The sequence below is a fragment of the Amphiura filiformis genome, chromosome 7 (assembly GCF_039555335.1).
Source record: "Amphiura filiformis chromosome 7, Afil_fr2py, whole genome shotgun sequence".
NCBI classification, from domain to species: Eukaryota; Metazoa; Echinodermata; class Ophiuroidea; order Amphilepidida; family Amphiuridae; genus Amphiura; species Amphiura filiformis.
In genome coordinates this window covers 67,609,203-67,629,229 of record NC_092634.1, presented here as the reverse complement: position 1 = coordinate 67,629,229, position 20,027 = coordinate 67,609,203, and the positions used below count along the sequence as shown (strand labels likewise).

The 20,027-nt window shown below is 35.0% G+C and overlaps 1 protein-coding gene across 1 annotated transcript; it reads right to left on the bottom strand.

The window, feature by feature from the left end:
* Positions 1-4,994: 4,994 nt before the first annotated feature.
* Positions 4,995-18,197, bottom strand: LOC140157516 (uncharacterized). The gene is made up of 11 exons (XM_072180741.1): positions 18,023-18,197; positions 17,270-17,322; positions 14,903-15,014; positions 14,515-14,575; positions 12,918-13,005; positions 12,682-12,771; positions 11,402-11,449; positions 10,937-11,015; positions 9,561-9,700; positions 8,776-8,923; positions 4,995-7,567 (listed from the first exon to the last, which is right to left on the bottom strand). The coding sequence occupies exons 1-11, from the start codon at positions 18,110-18,112 to the stop codon at positions 7,487-7,489; spliced, it is 990 nt and encodes a 329-aa protein (XP_072036842.1). The 5' UTR covers positions 18,113-18,197; the 3' UTR covers positions 4,995-7,486.
* Between the last annotated feature and the right edge of the window lie 1,830 nt (positions 18,198-20,027).

Genomic DNA, 20,027 nt, shown 5'->3' with positions numbered 1-20,027 from the left:
TAAACATGTGACCACATAGGTCACCTCATCTATAACCATTACGGTTCAAATTGAACCTTAGGCCTACGCGTGTACATATCGTGTATATCGTGTATTATCGTGTATTAATGTTATCATCAATAGGGCCTAGGATAAGATGGGGTAAGCGGGACAGCGGGGTAAGTGGGGCACTTGCTACTAGATCATCATTGCAGCACTAAATCCACCAATACGACACCGAATGGTGACTTACCCCATTGCAAATATGTATGTTATAATTTAACTGCTCAATATTGGAGTTTATTTGGTATTTGAGCTGCGGAAGATGCCAACTTTGAGGAATTATATTATTTATAACCAAATATTTAAAAGTCTTTGCTGAGAATTAGGAGAAATTGAGAGATGATATACATTTCATTTACCATAAAAAAGAAAGCATTTTACAAGCCTGATAGCAGAAAATCATAATGAAATCATGCAATTTAGCCAATTAGGGCCTATTTAGTATAGTGTCCCACTTACCCCATCCACTTGGGGGTAGGTGGGACAGTGGTTCTTGAAATTAATTTTTGATATAAAAAATAACAAAATAACTAAGTTAAATTATTTATTTAAATACTGAAAACTCCTCTTGAATGCCTTATTGATTGTGTGGCTGAAAATCGCAAATCGTGGGTTTTGGGGAATTGTGTCACCAAAACCCAGAAAAAAATCTGTCTCATGTATTCAGATGAAACTAATAAACATATTGTTAGTATAGTATTACTTTTTTTTTTTTTTTTTTTTTGTATAATTATGTTAATAATGCCCAAATGCTCCAATATAAATATGTATTGCTGTAAAACATGCATGTTCTTTTAATGTAATAATATCATAAATATATGTGTCAAATTTACGCTTACCCCAAATGTGTCCCACTTACCCCCAAACTGTTGGGGTAAGTGGGACAGTTGAGTCATTACATAATTGGCCCCGCCATTCTGTAGATCTACTGAATTGGAGTATCGCCCCAAAACTAGCACCAGACATTGTACTAGGATTATACTTGAATTATAAAACATAAGTCCAATCTTTATTCACTTTATAATAATAATAATAAAAAAATATACGTGAACTCTGCTTGGCCAAAACCTTCGTTTTCATTGCCCGATTGATTCAATAGCCTTACAATCACATACCTTCAAAAACTTCGACTTGTTGATGAACTAAAATTTGGTCAATTTGCGCCAGATACTCTAAGCCAGGTGGACACCCTAGTGGTCTTTCTGGTGGTGGAGGCATCCATTGCATTTGTTGTCCTCCACCTGATCCAGGCTGTTGAATCTGGACCTGAAAAAATGTAATGTTGTTCAAGTTGTGAAACCCATGAAGGTCCTACTGAATAAATATTGAAGCCAATGAAAGGTGGTGGGTCCGCTAGTCCGAAAAGTCTGCTATAGCTCCCTAAGCTTAAACCCTAAACTTTCCCACTGACACTAACCATGATCCTACACACTTAAAACGACGGGGTCAAAATATCAACCCTTTTACGGGATCAATAATTGTCGGGGTCATTTTCAGTTGTTGACATCATATTAAATTGACCCCTAAAAGGGCCGTATTTAAATGACCCCAAATATAATCATTTTCGACCCACGTTCCGGGGTCATTTTCTAACCGGGACCCCTGAATGTAGTCATTTCACCCACGTTAGGGGTAATTTTCTAAAATGACTATATTAGGGTCATTTTTGGAAATTACCTTAATGTAAAATGACTACATTAGGGTCATTTTTGCCTATACCTATTTTTGACAACCTATTTTTAAGTGTATATAACAATAAACCTAACCCGAACGTTCGGGCTAGCGAACCCTTTTTTTCTGACTATAGCGAAAAACGGTACATTATGACTACTGTAGATAAAAAAACCATCATTAGGTTCTAGCCTAAAAGAATGCACAAGTCATTCAAAGTAGTGATACTGCAAAAGTATTCACTCTTAGAACTGTTTTCTTGGCTGAATAACCTGTTTTGGTTCTATAAAGAACCCCACTGGTTTTCCATGGCGCTCCCATTTAACATGTTAAAATTTAAGACAATTATTTATAAGTCAAATTGGACAACAAATTTACCTGCGGAGACGTCATATCGCTGATCGTAGACTTATTCTGTAATTTGCTAAAGATTTTCGGCAAGCAAAGTCAAGTCGATATGTAGACACATTAACATTGGGTGCAGAAAGTTTATGGAAGTGTCCCCAAAACCGTAAACGGAATTCCGTTTGGCTCGTAAAGTTCGGGCAATAAAATACTGTTTGATTATTGCACTGCCCGGGAAACGCGTCGAAACCCTGGTGCCCATCTCTGTGTGTGAAAGTGCGCGCAGCTCATCTCACCGGTATACGCGCGCGATGACCGGCGCGGTATACGCCCGCGGTGACTGGTGACCCCCCCCCCCCTGGCCCTGCCCTGGATCACTTACCGGTATCACTTTCAAACACGGCAAATTTGTGCGTTGGACCTACTTCGTGGACATGTTTTACCTCGCCCTCAACCCCCAGGGGAGCACTTCAATATGAAATGGAGAACATGATTTTTGGCATTCGGTGAGAGCAAAATGTAAAAAATATGGGGTTATTGGGTGAGAACACGATCTTTTTTTAAATGGAATCTTTGGGTGAGAGCCGAAACAGCGCCGCAAAAACCTCGAAAATCGAATTTCTAGTTCTAAATGGCTTCAAATGTCATTGTTGTTGTTTTTTTTGTTGTTGTTTTTTTTTAATATAATTAACAAAATCTGTGTTAAATTAATGTTGTTGTTCAAATTGAACTTGTTAGGGTCTTTGGGTGACAGATCAAATGGAAAAAATAGGGGGTCTTCGGGTGACAGAGCATGTGTTCGTAAAAGAATATGGGGTCTTTGGGTGACAGCAATGCTGAAAAGGGGGGTCTTAACAGCCCTACATACGCGTCACCTCCAAAGTTGGAGTGCCCCCCGGCCCCCGGGCCTCAACCACACACCAAAGAACTAGACCTGCAATGAAGGTCAGTATGCACAAAAGAGTTAGACTGGGTCTTAAGTTAGACCTGATCTAGGCCTAAGTGGAATTTTAAGTTCCATCAGGAATTGTCCTTTAGGCCTACTTTCTTCCTAGATTAGGTAGCAAATTATAAAGATTTCAATGCAGTTCAAAAATAATACAAATAGATTAAGGAAATGGATAATGGGACTAAATTCCACTTAGACCAGGTCTAACTTTAGACTCTTTCTAACTCTTTTGTGCATACGGACCAAATGGTCCAAATAGCAAACATAAAATAAGAGAATCTTATAAAAGCGGCAAGATAGTGTAAAACACCAAAAACAACGGAGGAGTTAAAGGGAGATGTAAAGTAAAAAAATACCGCCCCCCCCAAAAAAAACAAACAACAACAACAACAAACAAACAAACAAACAAACAAAAACCGAGGAATGGGGGAAATACAAAAAAGGTAAGAAAGGGAGGAAGTTGTAGAGAAAAAGAAATACTTGACCCCCCTCCTTCAAATTTTGGAGCCGTTAAATTCCCTGGATAAAATTAACATTCAATTTCTCAAGGGAATTCAAGTTACGGAAAGCGCACATAATACACCTCCAATATACCATAGCGAACTAGACCCATGACACATATCATAAGCACGTGAATTTTATTTCTTGTAAACATAATGCACATTTATAGTATTCTGCTTTGTCAAATGAAACAAATAAGTTTGAGGAAATCATCATCATCAGTCGGCTGCGGATCTTGGGCAAGCGAAACAATTTTGTTTGGCTGCAGCATCCCTTCAGTATCTCCCAGGAGGTGCTGGACATACTGTAACTACAGTGTGCGCGGCCGTCCCGGTTTCCTCTTGGTGGAATATAAAGCGCATATTCCTTGAGGAAATAAACAGTAAATATTTTACCCTAGGTCTTTATAAAATATTAATTAATTTCTTATAATACGGTATATATCTTAAAATATGCCTACTTTGAATATTTCCAGTGGCTTAGCGTCATAGGGGCACGGGGAGCACGACCCCCCCCCCCCCCCTCAACTGCAAAATTTTAAAAAATCCCATAGGAAAATTGAACCGGAGGGGCACAACTTGTAAATGTACCGACGGAAATATTTTTTACCGACGGATGTTTAGAATTGTAGACCCAAAATTTTTTTCGGTGGTTTGAAAAAGTGAAGAGCAAAAAAAAAAAAAAATGGATTATAGGCACTACGAACCAAAAACCAATGCACAATTTAATATTTTTTTACAATTTTGCCCTTTTTTCTTTTAAGCACGGTAAAAAATAGTCAATTTGTTCACCCAATTTGTTTTTAACCAAAGCCTTCCGTGTACCGACGGCCTTACATGAACCGACGGCCATCATGAGCGGGGGGGGGGGGGCACTGGCCCCCTTGGCCCCCACTGGCTACGCCACTGAATAGGCCTACATCAAACTAAGCAACTTCAAACCCGACATACAAAACCAAAATATCGTTGGACGATGTCTAAACGATAGTGTCATGGCAAAGACGATGAATACAACATTAATTTTGATATAAAACAAAATAAACATTCGCCAATACTTATAATGCATTAGGCCAAAAAACATGTTTGTATCCTGTAGCAGGTCAAAAAAGTCAAATGCGAAATTCGGGGTTTTGTTTTGTTTTGTTTTTACTTTTCATGTCTTCAAATGACAAAAAATACTTTTTTTGCTGCAAATCGGAATTGGAATTTACAGTGGGTCTCTCCGACACACAAAAGAAAATCATACTTCAAAAACATTTATGACCCCCTTTCAACCTGCAGATTAAAAAAGGTGTTAAAAAAATGTGTGATGTTTTCTGCAGTGGTTTTTCACTATGCTCGTTTGTTGTGTAATGTGTAAATGTTTACTCCAGTAGTGGTTTTTTTTGTTGCGATTTTTCCGTTTTTGGGTTTGTTTTTTCTTTGAAAAGTGAAAAAAAAAAATCGAATGCGAAATATAAACAGTCAAAAACGTTATGCGCTTTTGATTTTTTGGCCTTATAGGCCTCAAAAGTTTTCTTGGTGATTTATACATATGCCTAGTAGTCACATCAACATCTGATTACTTTCATAACGATTGGAAAGCATTACAATGACATAATCATTAAACTTGAGTTGTTATCATGTTGATCAACTTTGATATGATGTGGAGTATTACCGTAAAAACTCGATAGTTAGCATATTTGTGACGTGTCATGTCAAAAGGGGACACTTTTGGGCAGGATCGTAAATGGAGAAAAAAGCCAAAAATCTGCCCGGGGGTGATTTTTTCACAATTTGGATTTGTTCTGAATTTGTGATGTTATTAATGTTTAAAATATTGTCTGAGAGTTTCAGACCGGAATATAACTGGCATCTTGTATTTTTTGAGACATTTTTCAAGGTAATTCCTACTCTCAACATTGTCAATAAAATTTTTAAAGGCCGATATTTCAATTTGCAATTTTATAATACCGTAACTTACAAACTCAATATCTTCGCTTAGGAATGTCCGATTTAATTGGCGAAAACGGCGTTGTGGAGCAAAATATCTCTATATTTAAGATATATAAAAACCTCAAAATTGATAACCTGCCCAAAAGTGTCTCCTTTTGACATGACACGTCACATATGTGCTTACTACCGAGCCCCACCCACAAACATGTAAAGGGTTTTGAGCAAATCGATAGCTATCGATAGCCATATACGAACAAGTAAACCTATCTCAACCACATTAGCTAAGTTGGTAAAGCGTCGGACTTTGGTACAATTTCATGTTTTCAACATTACAACAAGTTGCAATAGAGCGAGTGACAAACTCTAATGAGCTCTGTCATCATCACCAATTTACATCTCGCCGTGATTTAATAGTGTATTTGCTATATGCAAATAGCCACTTTCCTTGCTCCACAGTGTGTCGGGAACTACTGTCTGTTCAATTAGCTTAGATTCTTGAATTTTTAAGATATTTGAAAAAATAAAAAATTGTGGCCAAAGTTATCAAAGAAAAGTGTTAGCACAGCCTTAGACCTAACGTGATTTATACTTTTCAAATTCCAAAGTTCAAGTAAAAAACCCATTTCTTTTCAATTTTGCCTCATTTTAGGCAGTTACTTGGGTCCACCAAGCGGGTTCGCGACCTTTTTACCAATCGAGTGGGACGGTCCATTCTCAACTTAGGGCATAGACCCTATCCAATTTAGCAAAGCAATCTGTCCACCAATCTGTCTTGCCATTTCAATTGTTATACCGTTCCGGTTATTGGATACTGGATAGGTTCTATAGTTGGTTTTTGTTACACGAAATTATATAGCGCGATTACGTTTTATGAATAACATTATTCTGAGCATTATTTATTTCCTAAACAATGACATTAAAATCATGGATTTCGTTCTTATTTCAACTGGTTTACAATGTAAATTGAGTTTTGTTTAATACCATCATTCCTTCCCAAGAATATCAGCATTCGCTTGACATTTTCAGATACAGTGACTTTACAAGAATTGTTTTCTGTAACCTGATTGTTTTAAATAATATTTTCTTGTACAAAAGTTATTTTGTTTCCAAATGTCCTTCTCATAGTTTGTATTCAACAAACAAAACGAAATAACAAATTGAAAATAAATGTGTAGTTTTATAATAGGCCTATAGGTCTACACCTTCTCAGACCCATTCGCACAATAAATAAATAAATAAATAAATAAGTAAATAAATAAATAAATAAATAAATAAATAAATAAATAAAAATAAATACACAAGGAATGTATAAGCTGGGCCTATTTTAGAAAACCTTAGTTCGTAAATAATAACGTAATGTTCCAACAGTAGGGTTTCAACACAATTTAGGCATACTCATGTAGGCCTACTGGCAAATAGCTATTTTGTTGGACAATACTTCCTGATGCGGATGGTCGAATAAATACTATCTCATCGCATTATGACATTCATCCCCATTGCTCTAAATGGATTGATTCAAAAAAGTTTATGGTACCCGACGTTCTACGGCTTTTTATAAAAAAATATCGCGGGAAAAGACCAAAATTGAATTAAGAAATGGGGTTTTAAATTGAACTTTAGAATTTGAAAAGTATAAATCACGTTAGGTCTAAGGCTGTGCTAACACTTTTCTTTGATGACTTTGACCACAATTTTTATTTTTCAAATATCTTAAAAATTCAAGAATCTAAGCTAATTGAACAGACAGTAACCCTTTATTATGCTAAATAGCTTTCCCAATTCTACGTGTTGAAGGCCACACTCTCTATACCTCAATAAACATCAAAAGAGAAGCTACTTATTTTCCGTGTCAAAAATGGGTGATGTCCTCCAACTTTTTCTAATGAAAGCGCTCGATAGTAAGCGCATTATGTTAATTATCGAGTTTTTACGGTATATTAATCCAATATCTGAGCTTCCTTGGCTTTGAATTGTGTATGAAATTGTCAGATTTGCTGTTCATGAGCTGCTACATCCGTGTCGTCATTTGATTCATAACCCATGTTTACACTGGCTGCTGGTTTCTGTGTAGGATTGTATTCTTGGATGACGCCACTAGAATGCTCTTTTTTCTGTTGAATGCTTTCTGGAAAAACAAAGTATGAATCAAAAGAATTAATTCTGGTGTAGACTGTGTAGTGATGTGAATGTATTATATGACATTGTTTGGTACTTTCAAAATTAATTTCCAAATCTTCCCGTTGAGCCACTACTTAAATGGCTTTATCAGGACAAAGGCGCACAAAATTTGCAATTTTAAAACCAGCCACCCCTCCCCGGCCCGCCAAAAAATTCTTTGACGCCCCCCCCTTGCACATTCCAAATTTTGGGTTCCCAATTTGCAAACCAAGCGACTACAGCTATCAGTTGTCTCTTTGATCAAAACAAAATTATTCTGTTGATATAAGGCACCACATCGAAAGGTACCGATGACTCTTAACATTGCACCTTGGAATCGGTAATAAATTGTAGCAAGCATAATTCATAAGGCCGTATAAAATTAATGTTTTGGTTCTCGTCCAGAGGATTTTCATGAATTGATGAGAGAGGAAGGTTTTTTTCCTTCCATGCCAATGTAAAATTAGCATTTTTAGTGGTTTTCGGTCTCTTCCAACAGTGCTTGAGGAAAGGGGGAGGTACGATAATAATAGCCGCGGTACATATCGGGGCCCCGATAGCGTTATAGGACCAAATTAGATGTCGTGCCTAGCATTATAATAGCCCAGCAAACACAAAAACGTTTTTAAAACGTTTTAAATAAGTTATATTTTGGGTTTTGGTTTAGGTAAAACGTTTTAATAACATTAAAATGTCGGGTTATATAAAGGTCATCAAAACGTTTTAAAATGTTTTGTATGAAAACACACTACAACAAAATTTTTAAAATGTTTTCGAAATGTCATTAAAAACTATTTTTGCAAACATTTTTGGCCAAATATTTTGTCAACTCTTAAATAACATTATGTTAAAATATTTGCACCCAGCAAACACAGAAATGTTCTTAAAAAGTGTTTTTTACAAAACGTTTTAATAACATATAAATGTCGGGTTATGTAAAGGTCGTGAAAACATTTTTAAAACGTTGTTGTAAATACTTTGGGCAGACATTTTTTTGCAAAATATTTTTCAACCCCAAAATAACATTCTGTTTAGAATGATTTGTACCAAGTTTTCAAAAATGTTTTTGGAATGTTATTAAAACGTTTTTATACCCTTTATATAACCCGACATTTTTAAACGTTTTCCGTAAAACATTTTGTGTTTGCTGGGTTGTTTCTCAACGGTAGCCCTCACCTTAATGCTGCCTCTGTTGAGTTTTCTCCTCGTTGTTCTATCCAAGCCATATACTAAAGCATTTATAGCGCCTATCATGGGAATTGTCATAGCGTGAAGTACCACTAATGCAAATACAGGATGATCAGGAGCTACGGCATTTTGAATTCTACATGTAATATAATAAGAAGTGTGGTTGACTTAGTTTACAAATATAATCATTAGCCCGCACTTTTTCAGAGGTTTGGTAAATGGGGGAGGGGGGCAACTCAAAATTTAAGGGGGAAACTTTGCCAAAATGGTCACTAATGGGCTTAAAAGTACAAAGAAAACCTAAAAATCTTAAATTTCAGGGTGGCTAGCATTCCACATGAGGAGGGGCCCTTAAAACTTGAAAACATTTCAAAGTTGATATGCTATATTTCAGTTAAGTGAGCAATGAAAAACCATGACATACTTACAAAATCTAGCCGTATTACACTCAGGAAATTATTGTTATTACTTAATAATATTTGATTCAATGGCACAGAATTGCAAATAATGAATCGATCTCGAAGAAATTTTTAATCAAGAAAACTTGATTTTTACCATTGATTTTGTGCTAAAATAAATTTTGAAATTTGAATTCAAAACAATAACTGCAATGCATTGTGGGATGCGCCTGTACCTTATTAGGTACTTCTGTACCTGATTAGGTAGGCCTACATATTTATGTACCTGATTACGTACAGTACCTGATCAGGTAATTTCCCCTGACTGTTGTTTAAAATTTCCGTCAAATTACACAAAAAAAGATATGTACGAACCTATTGATGAGTGAAAATGTAGATAGAACCATATAGATACAAGGATAAGCAACAAGAGGTCGGATTTCTTCCTTTATTTGTCTCCTATCTCGTTCAGCATGTTGTGGCTGTGGTTCTTGAGTTCCTTGATAAATACCAGTCTGATAGAAGATAAGCGAATATCATGCATGTCAATTCTTTTCAAAGTCAAACATCGCGAAGTTATGGAGGATTTTGAGTGAAGCTCAAAAGCGTCACAAAACGCAGAACTTTTGTAAAAACATTTCATTCATAGTAACGTTGCGTATTTAATGCTAAAACATCTATATAAGAGACCGTTCAATAATTACGCTGGGGAAGTGGGTGTTTTGACAGAAAAGCGACAAAATCACTCCCCCCCCCTCGCGTCCACAAATATTCGCATTTCCCTTTGTTTTCCTCTTTTCTCCATTTAAGACTAAATCTCCCCTCATTGTTCAAGTAAACAATTCAGATTCCCCCTCAAGACCAAAAAAATCAGATCCTCCTTAAACCTCACACTTCCTCCTCTCCCCTGTAAATTGAACGGTCCACAGCGTCTACACCAGGTAAATCTTTCGTGTATCTGCTATCACACCACTATTGCAGTTACATTCCATTTTTCAGGAAGAAACTGAAAACTCACCTTTCAGTTAGCTTCTTTCTTGTTCCTTCTGTGTTTCTTTTTTATTCCATTCTTTCTATTCTTGTTCAGCGCTTTGATAAATTTTAAAGGCGCTTTATAGATATCTTTATGTATGTATGTATGTAAGAGAGTTATCATGGTTATTTCACCCATCAAAATTTCGCTGAAAATAATGAACGGTCTCCGTCCGGCTATGCGTTTCTCCGCGCTTCGATATTAAATCTGATACTTCGGACATATAGATAGGTACCGGGAGTGCGATGTTGAAGACAGGGGTGGTTTAATGGTCATCGGAGGTCAATGTGATCTTTGGACCAAATTATTAACTATGTCCGATTGGGCTTACGCTTGGTGAAAGTAATTTCCCATATGAAGGAAGCATGAAAAAATCAAACCGAGGTCACCCAAGGTCAAAGGTCATATATGGATTAAATGTTAAAGTATACCTGATTGGGTTCAAACTTGGTGAAGAAAATATTCAATATATTAAAGGGTAACATGACAAAAGCAATTAATAATGTCATTCGAGTGTCAGAGGTCATTAAGTTAAACGTTTATGTTTGCCCTAAACGTGTTTAAAAAAAGAAGCCTCATTAAGAGGAGAAAATTCAAGAGGGTCGCCAGATATTAAGTGTTCTCTTGCTGCCGGTGCTCTCACAGATAGTTACAGGCGCTCTAATTATAATAATATAAATCAGTGCAGAACAAAAGACCAAGAGCAGTTTTTTCTTACCATCTTTTTCAACGTGAACAATACGTATACGTAGCATATCAACATTAAGAATATCAAGATGTAGAGTGGCCCATACCAGCTGCGAAAAAGTAATTTAAGATAAGTCGTCAAAATAAAAAAGGCTTATACTCAAGTTTGACATTTTTTGTTATTGTCATGATCTCAACACAATGAAGTATAGTAAATGGTGTGTAGTAATATAAACTTACAATTATTTTTCTGATGATACCGTCACGGTATTTTACAGGTCAGCAACCAATCACGCCGCACCTTTGCCCTGACGTCAGACGCAAAGGAGTCTTTTAATATCATGTCTTCAATTATATGCGCCACGTAATTTTATACTCTATTTGCATTTTGCAGTTGTAAGAATTTGCAGAAATATGGTCCGTTTCAAAGAACTTTTGACCCTTCTTGTTATGTGGTAGTAACATTTTGTTTAACATTTTGATCATCGTAACTTACATGGCAAACCGCCAGTGTGTTCCGTCACTAGATTCATCTGTTATCCAGCTGAAATGATAATATTATACAGTGTATAAAAATCCCTTAAGGTGGTACTACCCCTGATAAATCCTCTTAACATTAATGGTTTTGTATTGTATCTTTAAAAGTAATAAGTGTACTTCGGTTATATTTATAAATGCGCTTTTATAAATACGCACGTGACTCATGGGCACGACATACCAAGATCAGCAAGCGTGACCAAATCGTCTTGCATTGCACACTATGCAACAAACATAGGATCTCTGTAGATAAATATCATCAAATTTAAGAATTAATTGAATTGCAAAATTATTAATTATTACACCTGTTGCAATATCGAATTTGTATGATGTTATCAAAAACAACATTTTAAAAGTATTCGACGACGGAAAAAAATATTCAGCGACGGAAACGTTTACAATATAATCACAGTTGAACAAGTTATGGCAGCGCGGAGGTGGTCACGTGCGTATTTATAAAAGCGCATTTATAAATATAACCAAAGTACACTGGTAATGATGATGCAAATTTCTGACAATTGAGCAGTTTTTGAGAAAAGCGACAAATGTGAGTTTCAATGCCAGTCTGAGTCCTTTGGCTGCCACTTTGAATAAGAAGCTGGCTTACAGCCCTACAATACTTATGAGTTTCAAAGGTCAAAGACTACTATCACATTCATTTTATACTAATTTAATAAATGTGTGACATTTTCTGCGGCTTTGTGGTTGATATCATGCCATTCTTCAATTTTTGTGGCCATTTTGAAAGGTGATCTCAACTGTGGTCTCATGGCACCTTCCTTTATAGTTATACTTTACTGCCATCAATACTATTCCAAAATCTGGTCAAGTATACCTATTAAGCAAAGGCGGCGTGAAGACGAAGGGGCGGCAAGAAGGATTACTAAAGAAAAAAGGGCTGGGCAGAAGCAATGAAAAAAGGGCTGAAAATAAAATAAAAGGTTTACAAAAGTTGTGTAACAAATGAAACTTTATCCTACCTTTTTGGTTGGCAGCAGGACACTGCTCGTGGTGGTGGAAGTTATGGGGGCACCTCTAATTCTTTAATATAAAAAAATTGGGAACATTTTGATTCCCACCCCATATGAGAATTGATCCTTTTTGCAAGTGGTACCTATACCTCATTTTAAACCTGGTCTATAGATAGTCTTCGTTATCATTACACAAGGTTGATCGTGTCCCTTTCTCGATAAAATGCACAATTGATCGATTGACATGAACCTTCTGGAAACTACTCACCACCACGCCCCTGCTGGTCCATAATGGTCTCCGATAAATGGTAACAATGACATAAACAACGGTATTCCCCAACCAACAAAATGATACAAGCTGATGAACGAAAAATATATTACATTTTCAAAATGTCTGCGATATAAAAAAAAAAAAAAAACTTTACACACGATTACAATACAAAAAACTAAACATCAAAATTAATTGATACACCTGTAATGGTTTTGTTTTCAAGATGTACTTACATTTCATATTTCTCTGTGGAAGTTTTTCGAGCCACAGATATCACTAAGTTGAAAGTAATGCAGCATGTCCAGGTCAAAACTGCCCACACTGAAAAAACAAAAAAAAAAAAAAACAAAACAAAAAAACAATTGGTGTCATTCTGACACAATATGGTGTAGAGAAATTGGTCCTATGTCCACCAAAGGTGTCAAATTTACACAATTAAGGGTGTAAGAATACAACTTTGGGTGTCATTGTTTATTTTGACACATTTTTTCTGAAAAATTGTTATTACATAATATTTGGAGTGATTTTTAAAATGACCGACAGTGGCCATTTTGGATTTAGGGCTCTTACAGATTCCGCCCACGCTTTCGCGAGGGGTACTCCATTACATTTTTTTATTAACTTTTATGGAAGACAACTCCACTGAGAAAGGGAAATTCGCTGCCCGCGGTAACGGAATTGCTGTAAATGACTCTACTACAGGGTGAAAAAATGCAACAGGGCACACCGACATCGCCCGGTTAATAATTACATTATACAACCAGAGACACTGATGAATACACGGGATCGATACACGTAAAATTAATGTGCTATGCACGATTGATATTCAGACGATAAATCTTTGGATACCGGATTGGAGTGGAAAATGATGAATATCTCCCGTAAATGATTTCGTATAAAGAAACCAGATGTGGTTCCTTGCACTTGAATATATATTTTGAACAGATATGATAGTCGTTAGTTTGCGTCTTGAGAGAGTAGCTTGCGTCTTGCGCTGAAAAAGTGACCAAAATTCAAGATTTTCTGCCATGGAGATATCGGGGCGATGACACTGTGCAGGGTAAAGTATCGATATTTTAATACGTGAGTTGAACTTTCTCATTACTGAAATTTTCTATAAATGTCACACTCAATAATCACCTTTTATAATAAAAAGAAGGTGAATCGCAACTAGAGTTTAATTTTTAGGAGTCTTTTTACTGCGATACCTAATTAAATTTTTTGTCCACAGGAACCAGGTATTTTGAATGAGAGCACAAAATGGGCAATAAAGACACCAAATCTGAAACTGACTTTAACTTAAATCAAGGTTGATTTTTGCGTTCTTACAATTACTTTTTCGAACACTTTCTAACATTATTAAAGTCTTCATACCTCACCCGACTCCAACCCCCATATGTCCAACTTACTGGATATTTTGTAGTTCACTCCACTTCAATTTGCACGCATTCCTTTCTACATTTGAAAAACCCGCCCACAGTTTTGAATGTTTACAAAAGTGTTGTTGTTTCAGCCCTCTTTACAACAATACTCAAGAACCGCAGTATATCTGTAATATTTGAATTCTTCTACACGCTCGCTATGAATTGAGCAATGTAACTTTTGCTAAAGCTCACTACCATTCGCAAGATGCCGTGAACTATTTTTTTCTGCTACTTCGACCAACAATACATTGTTTACCCTTAATCGACCCTGGGTAGAGAATGGACATTCAACAGCCAAAAATGTACCACCTTAATGTCATAATAATGATGGTATGAAAACGAGAAAGCCATAACGTATTGCCAAACAAAGCTGTAAAATGAATTCACACGAAGTTATTTTACTTACACCATAGTGTGCCCCAAAATGCTTCAAATTTACACAGTGGTCCATCAGGGAGCTCACTTTCCTAAATAATAATAATAATAATAATAATAATAATAATAATAATAATAATAATAATAATAATAATAATAATAATAATAACAACAACAACAACAACAACAACAACAACAACAACAACAACAACAACAACAACAACAACAACAACAACAACAACAACAACAACAACAACAACAACAACAACAACAATAATAATAATGTTATGGACAAGCAAGCGACGACGAATTTTATTTATAAGATTAAAAAAGAAATAAAAACGAACAAAAACTATTCTCATCCGACTCATTATTTTTATTACATTAAATTGTTCAATGTTGGATAAGAATCAACTCACAATAAGCGCGGAAATACTATAGAAGAACGCCGCAATTGTCAGATAAAGAATGAGACGCTGAGAGAACAATGTGTACTTCCGAAACAACCAGATAAGGACCATCATGAATAAGCTGAAAATATAAAAATTCGTTAGCATTAGATATTTTGAGCTTGCAAATCAATTGATCGATTAACATGATCAATCAATCAATTGATCGATCGATCGATCAATCAATAAATCTATCAATCAATCACAATCAATCGATCAATCAAGAATATTTTTGGAATGTTATTAAAACGTTTTTATACCCTTTATATAACCCGACATTTAAACGTTTTTTGTAAAACATTTTTGTTTGCAGTGCAGTAGATTATTTAAAAAAATGTTTTTTAAGGTTATGAAAACGTTTTATACTCTTAATATACCCTTTATATAACCCGACATTTAAACGTTTTATGACAACCTTTTATAACCTTTAGCAAATGATGTCGAAAACATTTTGTGTTTGCTGGGGTATGACAAAACAGGCAAAACTAGTAACTTTTCGCACAAGATTTGCAATTTAAAGAGAAATGATAATTTCTCATTGAAATGAAGCTAGTATATGGACAATAATAATTAAGTGTGCTGTTTCATTTAATGACATAAAATCTGAAAAAATATTTTACGGATCACTTGAGGTTTTGACTTTTAAACCCTACATTTTGGTCAAAATTTGTCCCTGAATAGATTTACCACATTCGCCTTGTTATAAACGTTGAATTGCGTTATCTGTTGACGTAATGAAAGAAGGGGGATGTATTAGCTTTCGTTCGATATAAAAGATTTTCTGATTGGATGAAGGAAACCACTTGAGGTTTTGACAAAAACCAACCGCAGATGCCTATTTTCCACTAGTCACCAGCTAGAAGCTCACACAGCTCTTATGATGCTCTGCATCCAACCGTGTAGTGTAAACAAAGACTGTGTAGAGACAATTCACTGCTTGCTTGGAAGCTCTTGGACGAAATTGTGTACTCAGGTGTATCGAGGTGGAAACTGTGCATACACAGCAAACACAAAACGTTTTCGACATCATTCGCAAAAGGTTATAAAAGGTTTTCAGAAACGTTTAAATGTCGGGTTATATAAAGGGTATATCAAGAGTATAAAACGTTTTCATAACCTTAAAAAAACATTTTTTGATAATCTACTGCTCAGCAAACAAAAATGTTTTACAGAAAACGTTTAAATGTCGGGTTATGTAAAAGTATAAAACGTTTTAATAACATTCCAAAAATATTTTTGAAAACGTGATACAAAACATTGTAAACAGAATATTATTTTGGGGTTGAAAAAATATTTTGCGAAAAATGTTTTCCCAAAATATTTTCAATAACGTTTTAAAAACGTTTTCATGACCTTTATATAAGCCGACATTTAAATGTTACTAAAACGTTTTTACCTAAACCAAAAGCCAAAATATAACTTCTTTAAAACGTTTTTAAAACGTTTTTGTGTTTGCTGGGTAGATGCGTTTATAAGAGAATCATTTTGTAGCCAAACCTTTCAATATGAAAAAAAAAAAAAAAATTTAAGAACATTTCTGTGTTTGCTGTGTTCAAACATTTTAACATAATGTTATTTAAGTATTGACACAATATTTGGCAAAAATGTTTGCAAAAATAGTTTACAATAACATTTTTTGAAAACATTAAAAAATATTGTCGTAGTGTGTTTTCATACAAAACGTTTTAAATGTTATCATGACCTTTATATAACCCGATATTTTAATGTTATTAAAACGTTTTTACCTACACCAAAAGCCAAAATATAACTTCTTTAAAGCGTTTTTAAAACATTTTTGTGTTTGCTGGGGAGATGCGTTTATAAGAGAATCATTTTGTAGCCAAACCTTTCAATATGTGGCTTATAACTTAAGAACAGTACGTCGCAGGAATAATAATTTTGTTGACTTTTTAACCAAAATTGACCAATATTGAAATTTGACCCATGTGTTACCCTTTTAGACCATACTCCACCATAAGCACCCAAAACACTATTTAAAACATTCCAACCAAAGCTTTTGAAATCTGCATACAATTCTTAATAAGAAAAGTCCAGGTGCCAAGATTGTATCAGAAAACAAGTGATACATAAAACTGCATTATATTTCCCCCTGCTGTAGAATGAATGACTTTGGCATTTATTTTATCCATTGACTTTTCTGCAGTTGCGGCACCTGACTTTCAGGTGGGGGAATCAACAAAATTTGCCCAAAATTACCGCAAAATGGGGCAATTTGTGTAATTTGGGGTGTTTTGCCTTGACAGTGTGTGTGGAGGGTCAACTAGGGCCACCCACCACACCCCCCCACCCCAGCTTGGCCACTGCTTTTCTGCTTACCAACCCACAAGTGACAGGGCAGCCATGGATCTCTGTACTGCTAGTATCACATTCTGAAATAAAACAAAACAAATATTTATAAAGATAAATAATAATGACAAAAATATCCGTAATAATAATAATAATAACAACAACAATATTGATAATGATAATAACAATAGTTATAATAATATTAACAACAATAATATGTACTACTACAACTACTACTACTACTATTACTACTACTACTACCGTTACTACTACTACCACTACTACTACTACTACTACAAATAATAATAATAATAATAATAATAATAATAATAATAATAATAATAATAATAATAATAATAATATAATACTTATTTTGTACAGAGTGCAGACAATGTCGGTATACCGAATTGTATTCGGCTTGAATTGGGTTGACCTTGACAATACTATCGCTTAACGGTACAATAATCATAATATATATCATACTGTACCTAAACAAAATGGTTCCATAATATGGTGGTCTACCTTAACAAAAATGGTTCCATATAGTACTGGTGGTCTACAACTTATTAGTCTTAATATTATAGTAATACCATGTACCAAAATACTACATAAGGAACATACATGCCAACTTTTACCATGTGCACTGATATCATTAAGTGACACTTCAATAATTTGATACGGGATACCAATTAGTTCAAACCAGCCTGCTTAATATCCAAGTACTATACAATGTATACTATTCATTAAAACCCACTAAGAAGGTTAGCGGGCTCTGTTACTTACACATTTATATTCATTTCCCTCAAAAATTGCACACCTTACGTAGGTTTCATTATTCTCAGAAGCTACCATAGTAACATTGCTGAATTCCATGTTGATGCAAGCTTCATAACCGGTGTATAATTCTCGTTGTAAGCTTACAGATGCGTATATGAAGCACCGTGCATGCGGAAATGAACTTGGGTCTGGTAATATATCCCAATATTGTTAAAGTAACCAAAAATATTATTATTTGGTATTATTGTTATGCATCAGGCAAGCCAAGTCGGAAAAATCATAAATTCTGAATGAAAATTGTTTCAAACCGAAAATGTTTTTTTTTAGTTCTTAATTCTTCTTTTTATTACTTTCGAGAATCGAAAAGAATAACTTAATATAAAGAAGTTTGTAATTTTTACCAACGACACAATGGGCCAGTCAAATTAAGAAAAACAAAGGGTTAACTCACCACTAATTTCAACAGAATCCATTTAATCACCATTCATTTTTGAAAAGCATATTTAATAACCAACCCAACAACACATCAAAAGACCCAAGTGGAAAATCCAAGTAGTGGAACAGTGCCTAATTTGCATAAATCCAAAATGGCCGCTTATGCAGAGGTGAAATTTCCGAGTTGGTCATATCTTGTTAAAACCATACCAATATACTGCTTTCATCTTAAGGATTCAGAAAAAGTATAGTTTGACCAGTCTCTGGCACATAGTTCTTGAGTTATAGGCAAAAAGTTCGAAACTTCAAATTTTGTGGAAAACAGGCGTTTACAAATGAAATGTAATCCAATTTTAATCCAATGGGTTTCAGTAATGTTCCTTTGGCAAATATTAATCAAAATGAGAAAGGCTGCAATGTTTTGGATGTTTTGTTACATAGGTCACGGTTGTTTGATGTATATAGAATTGGCTTTATTATTAACTAAATGCAAACTATAGATGGCACTATTTATCCTAAATCATATTTCTTTATTTGCAAGGGTTAGGTGATTAATACTGGCATTAAAACAGCTGGAATAGGTGAAACAAACAACAACAAGGATATTTTATAACCATATTTTAACAAACAATAAAAGGATTTATTTGGTTTACAAGCTTGAAAGAGTGATTTCCAGTAACTAAATAGCGCCACCAATTTTGTCATTAATAGATGCATTTTATATCCTAAAAACCTTTGTAAAAGAGGGAAAAATAAAGTTGAGAATGACTCAAAAGCATCTGTATACATTAGCATGATATCATTTTTAGCTGTTTAAGCCTAAAATTTGGTTGTACATGATATTTTGTTTGTAAAACTAATAAATGATCCCATCAAACAACCGTGAGGTAACATCACAAAATAGGTCAAGGTCAACATGGCTCAATGGAATTTGATCTTGTTTAACTTTTCATAGTTCTCACAAACTTGAAATTGCTTACCGAGAGGAAGCTTTCATCCAGTGGTCTCTTGGACGTCTTCAGCCCCAATATTTGCTCTTCTTGCTATGAGTCCACCTGAGATATGGCAAACTGTACTTTTTTATCCGTTTTAGCAAGCGGAACAACATGAGGCCATTTCTATCAAAATCATGGAATTTTTCAATTCTGTTCTCTGAAATCCAGATTTTGACATTTCCCTATAACTCAAGAAATGTACATCGGAGATAAGTCAAACTATACTTTTCTGAATCTTCATGACGCCCAAAAAATACATTGGTATGGTTTTTAACAAGATTTTACCAAATTTGAAATTTCACCCCTGCATAAGCAGTCATTATTTTGGATTTGTGCAAATTGGGAACTGTTTCACTGCTTGGATCTTCGGGGACATTTGAGCTTTTGAGAGCTTCTGGGACGCATATTGCAATGAGTGGTCGGTGATATTTTAATGTGACTGGCCTATTAGCTACAGACAGTAGAGTAGGTTAAGAGCTGCTACGTTAAAGGCATTGTCATAATTATATGCCTTTGTTGTTTTAGTAACTTACTTAGAAAGTCATGAAATTTCATTGATTACCTAAAGGTTGGAGATTACA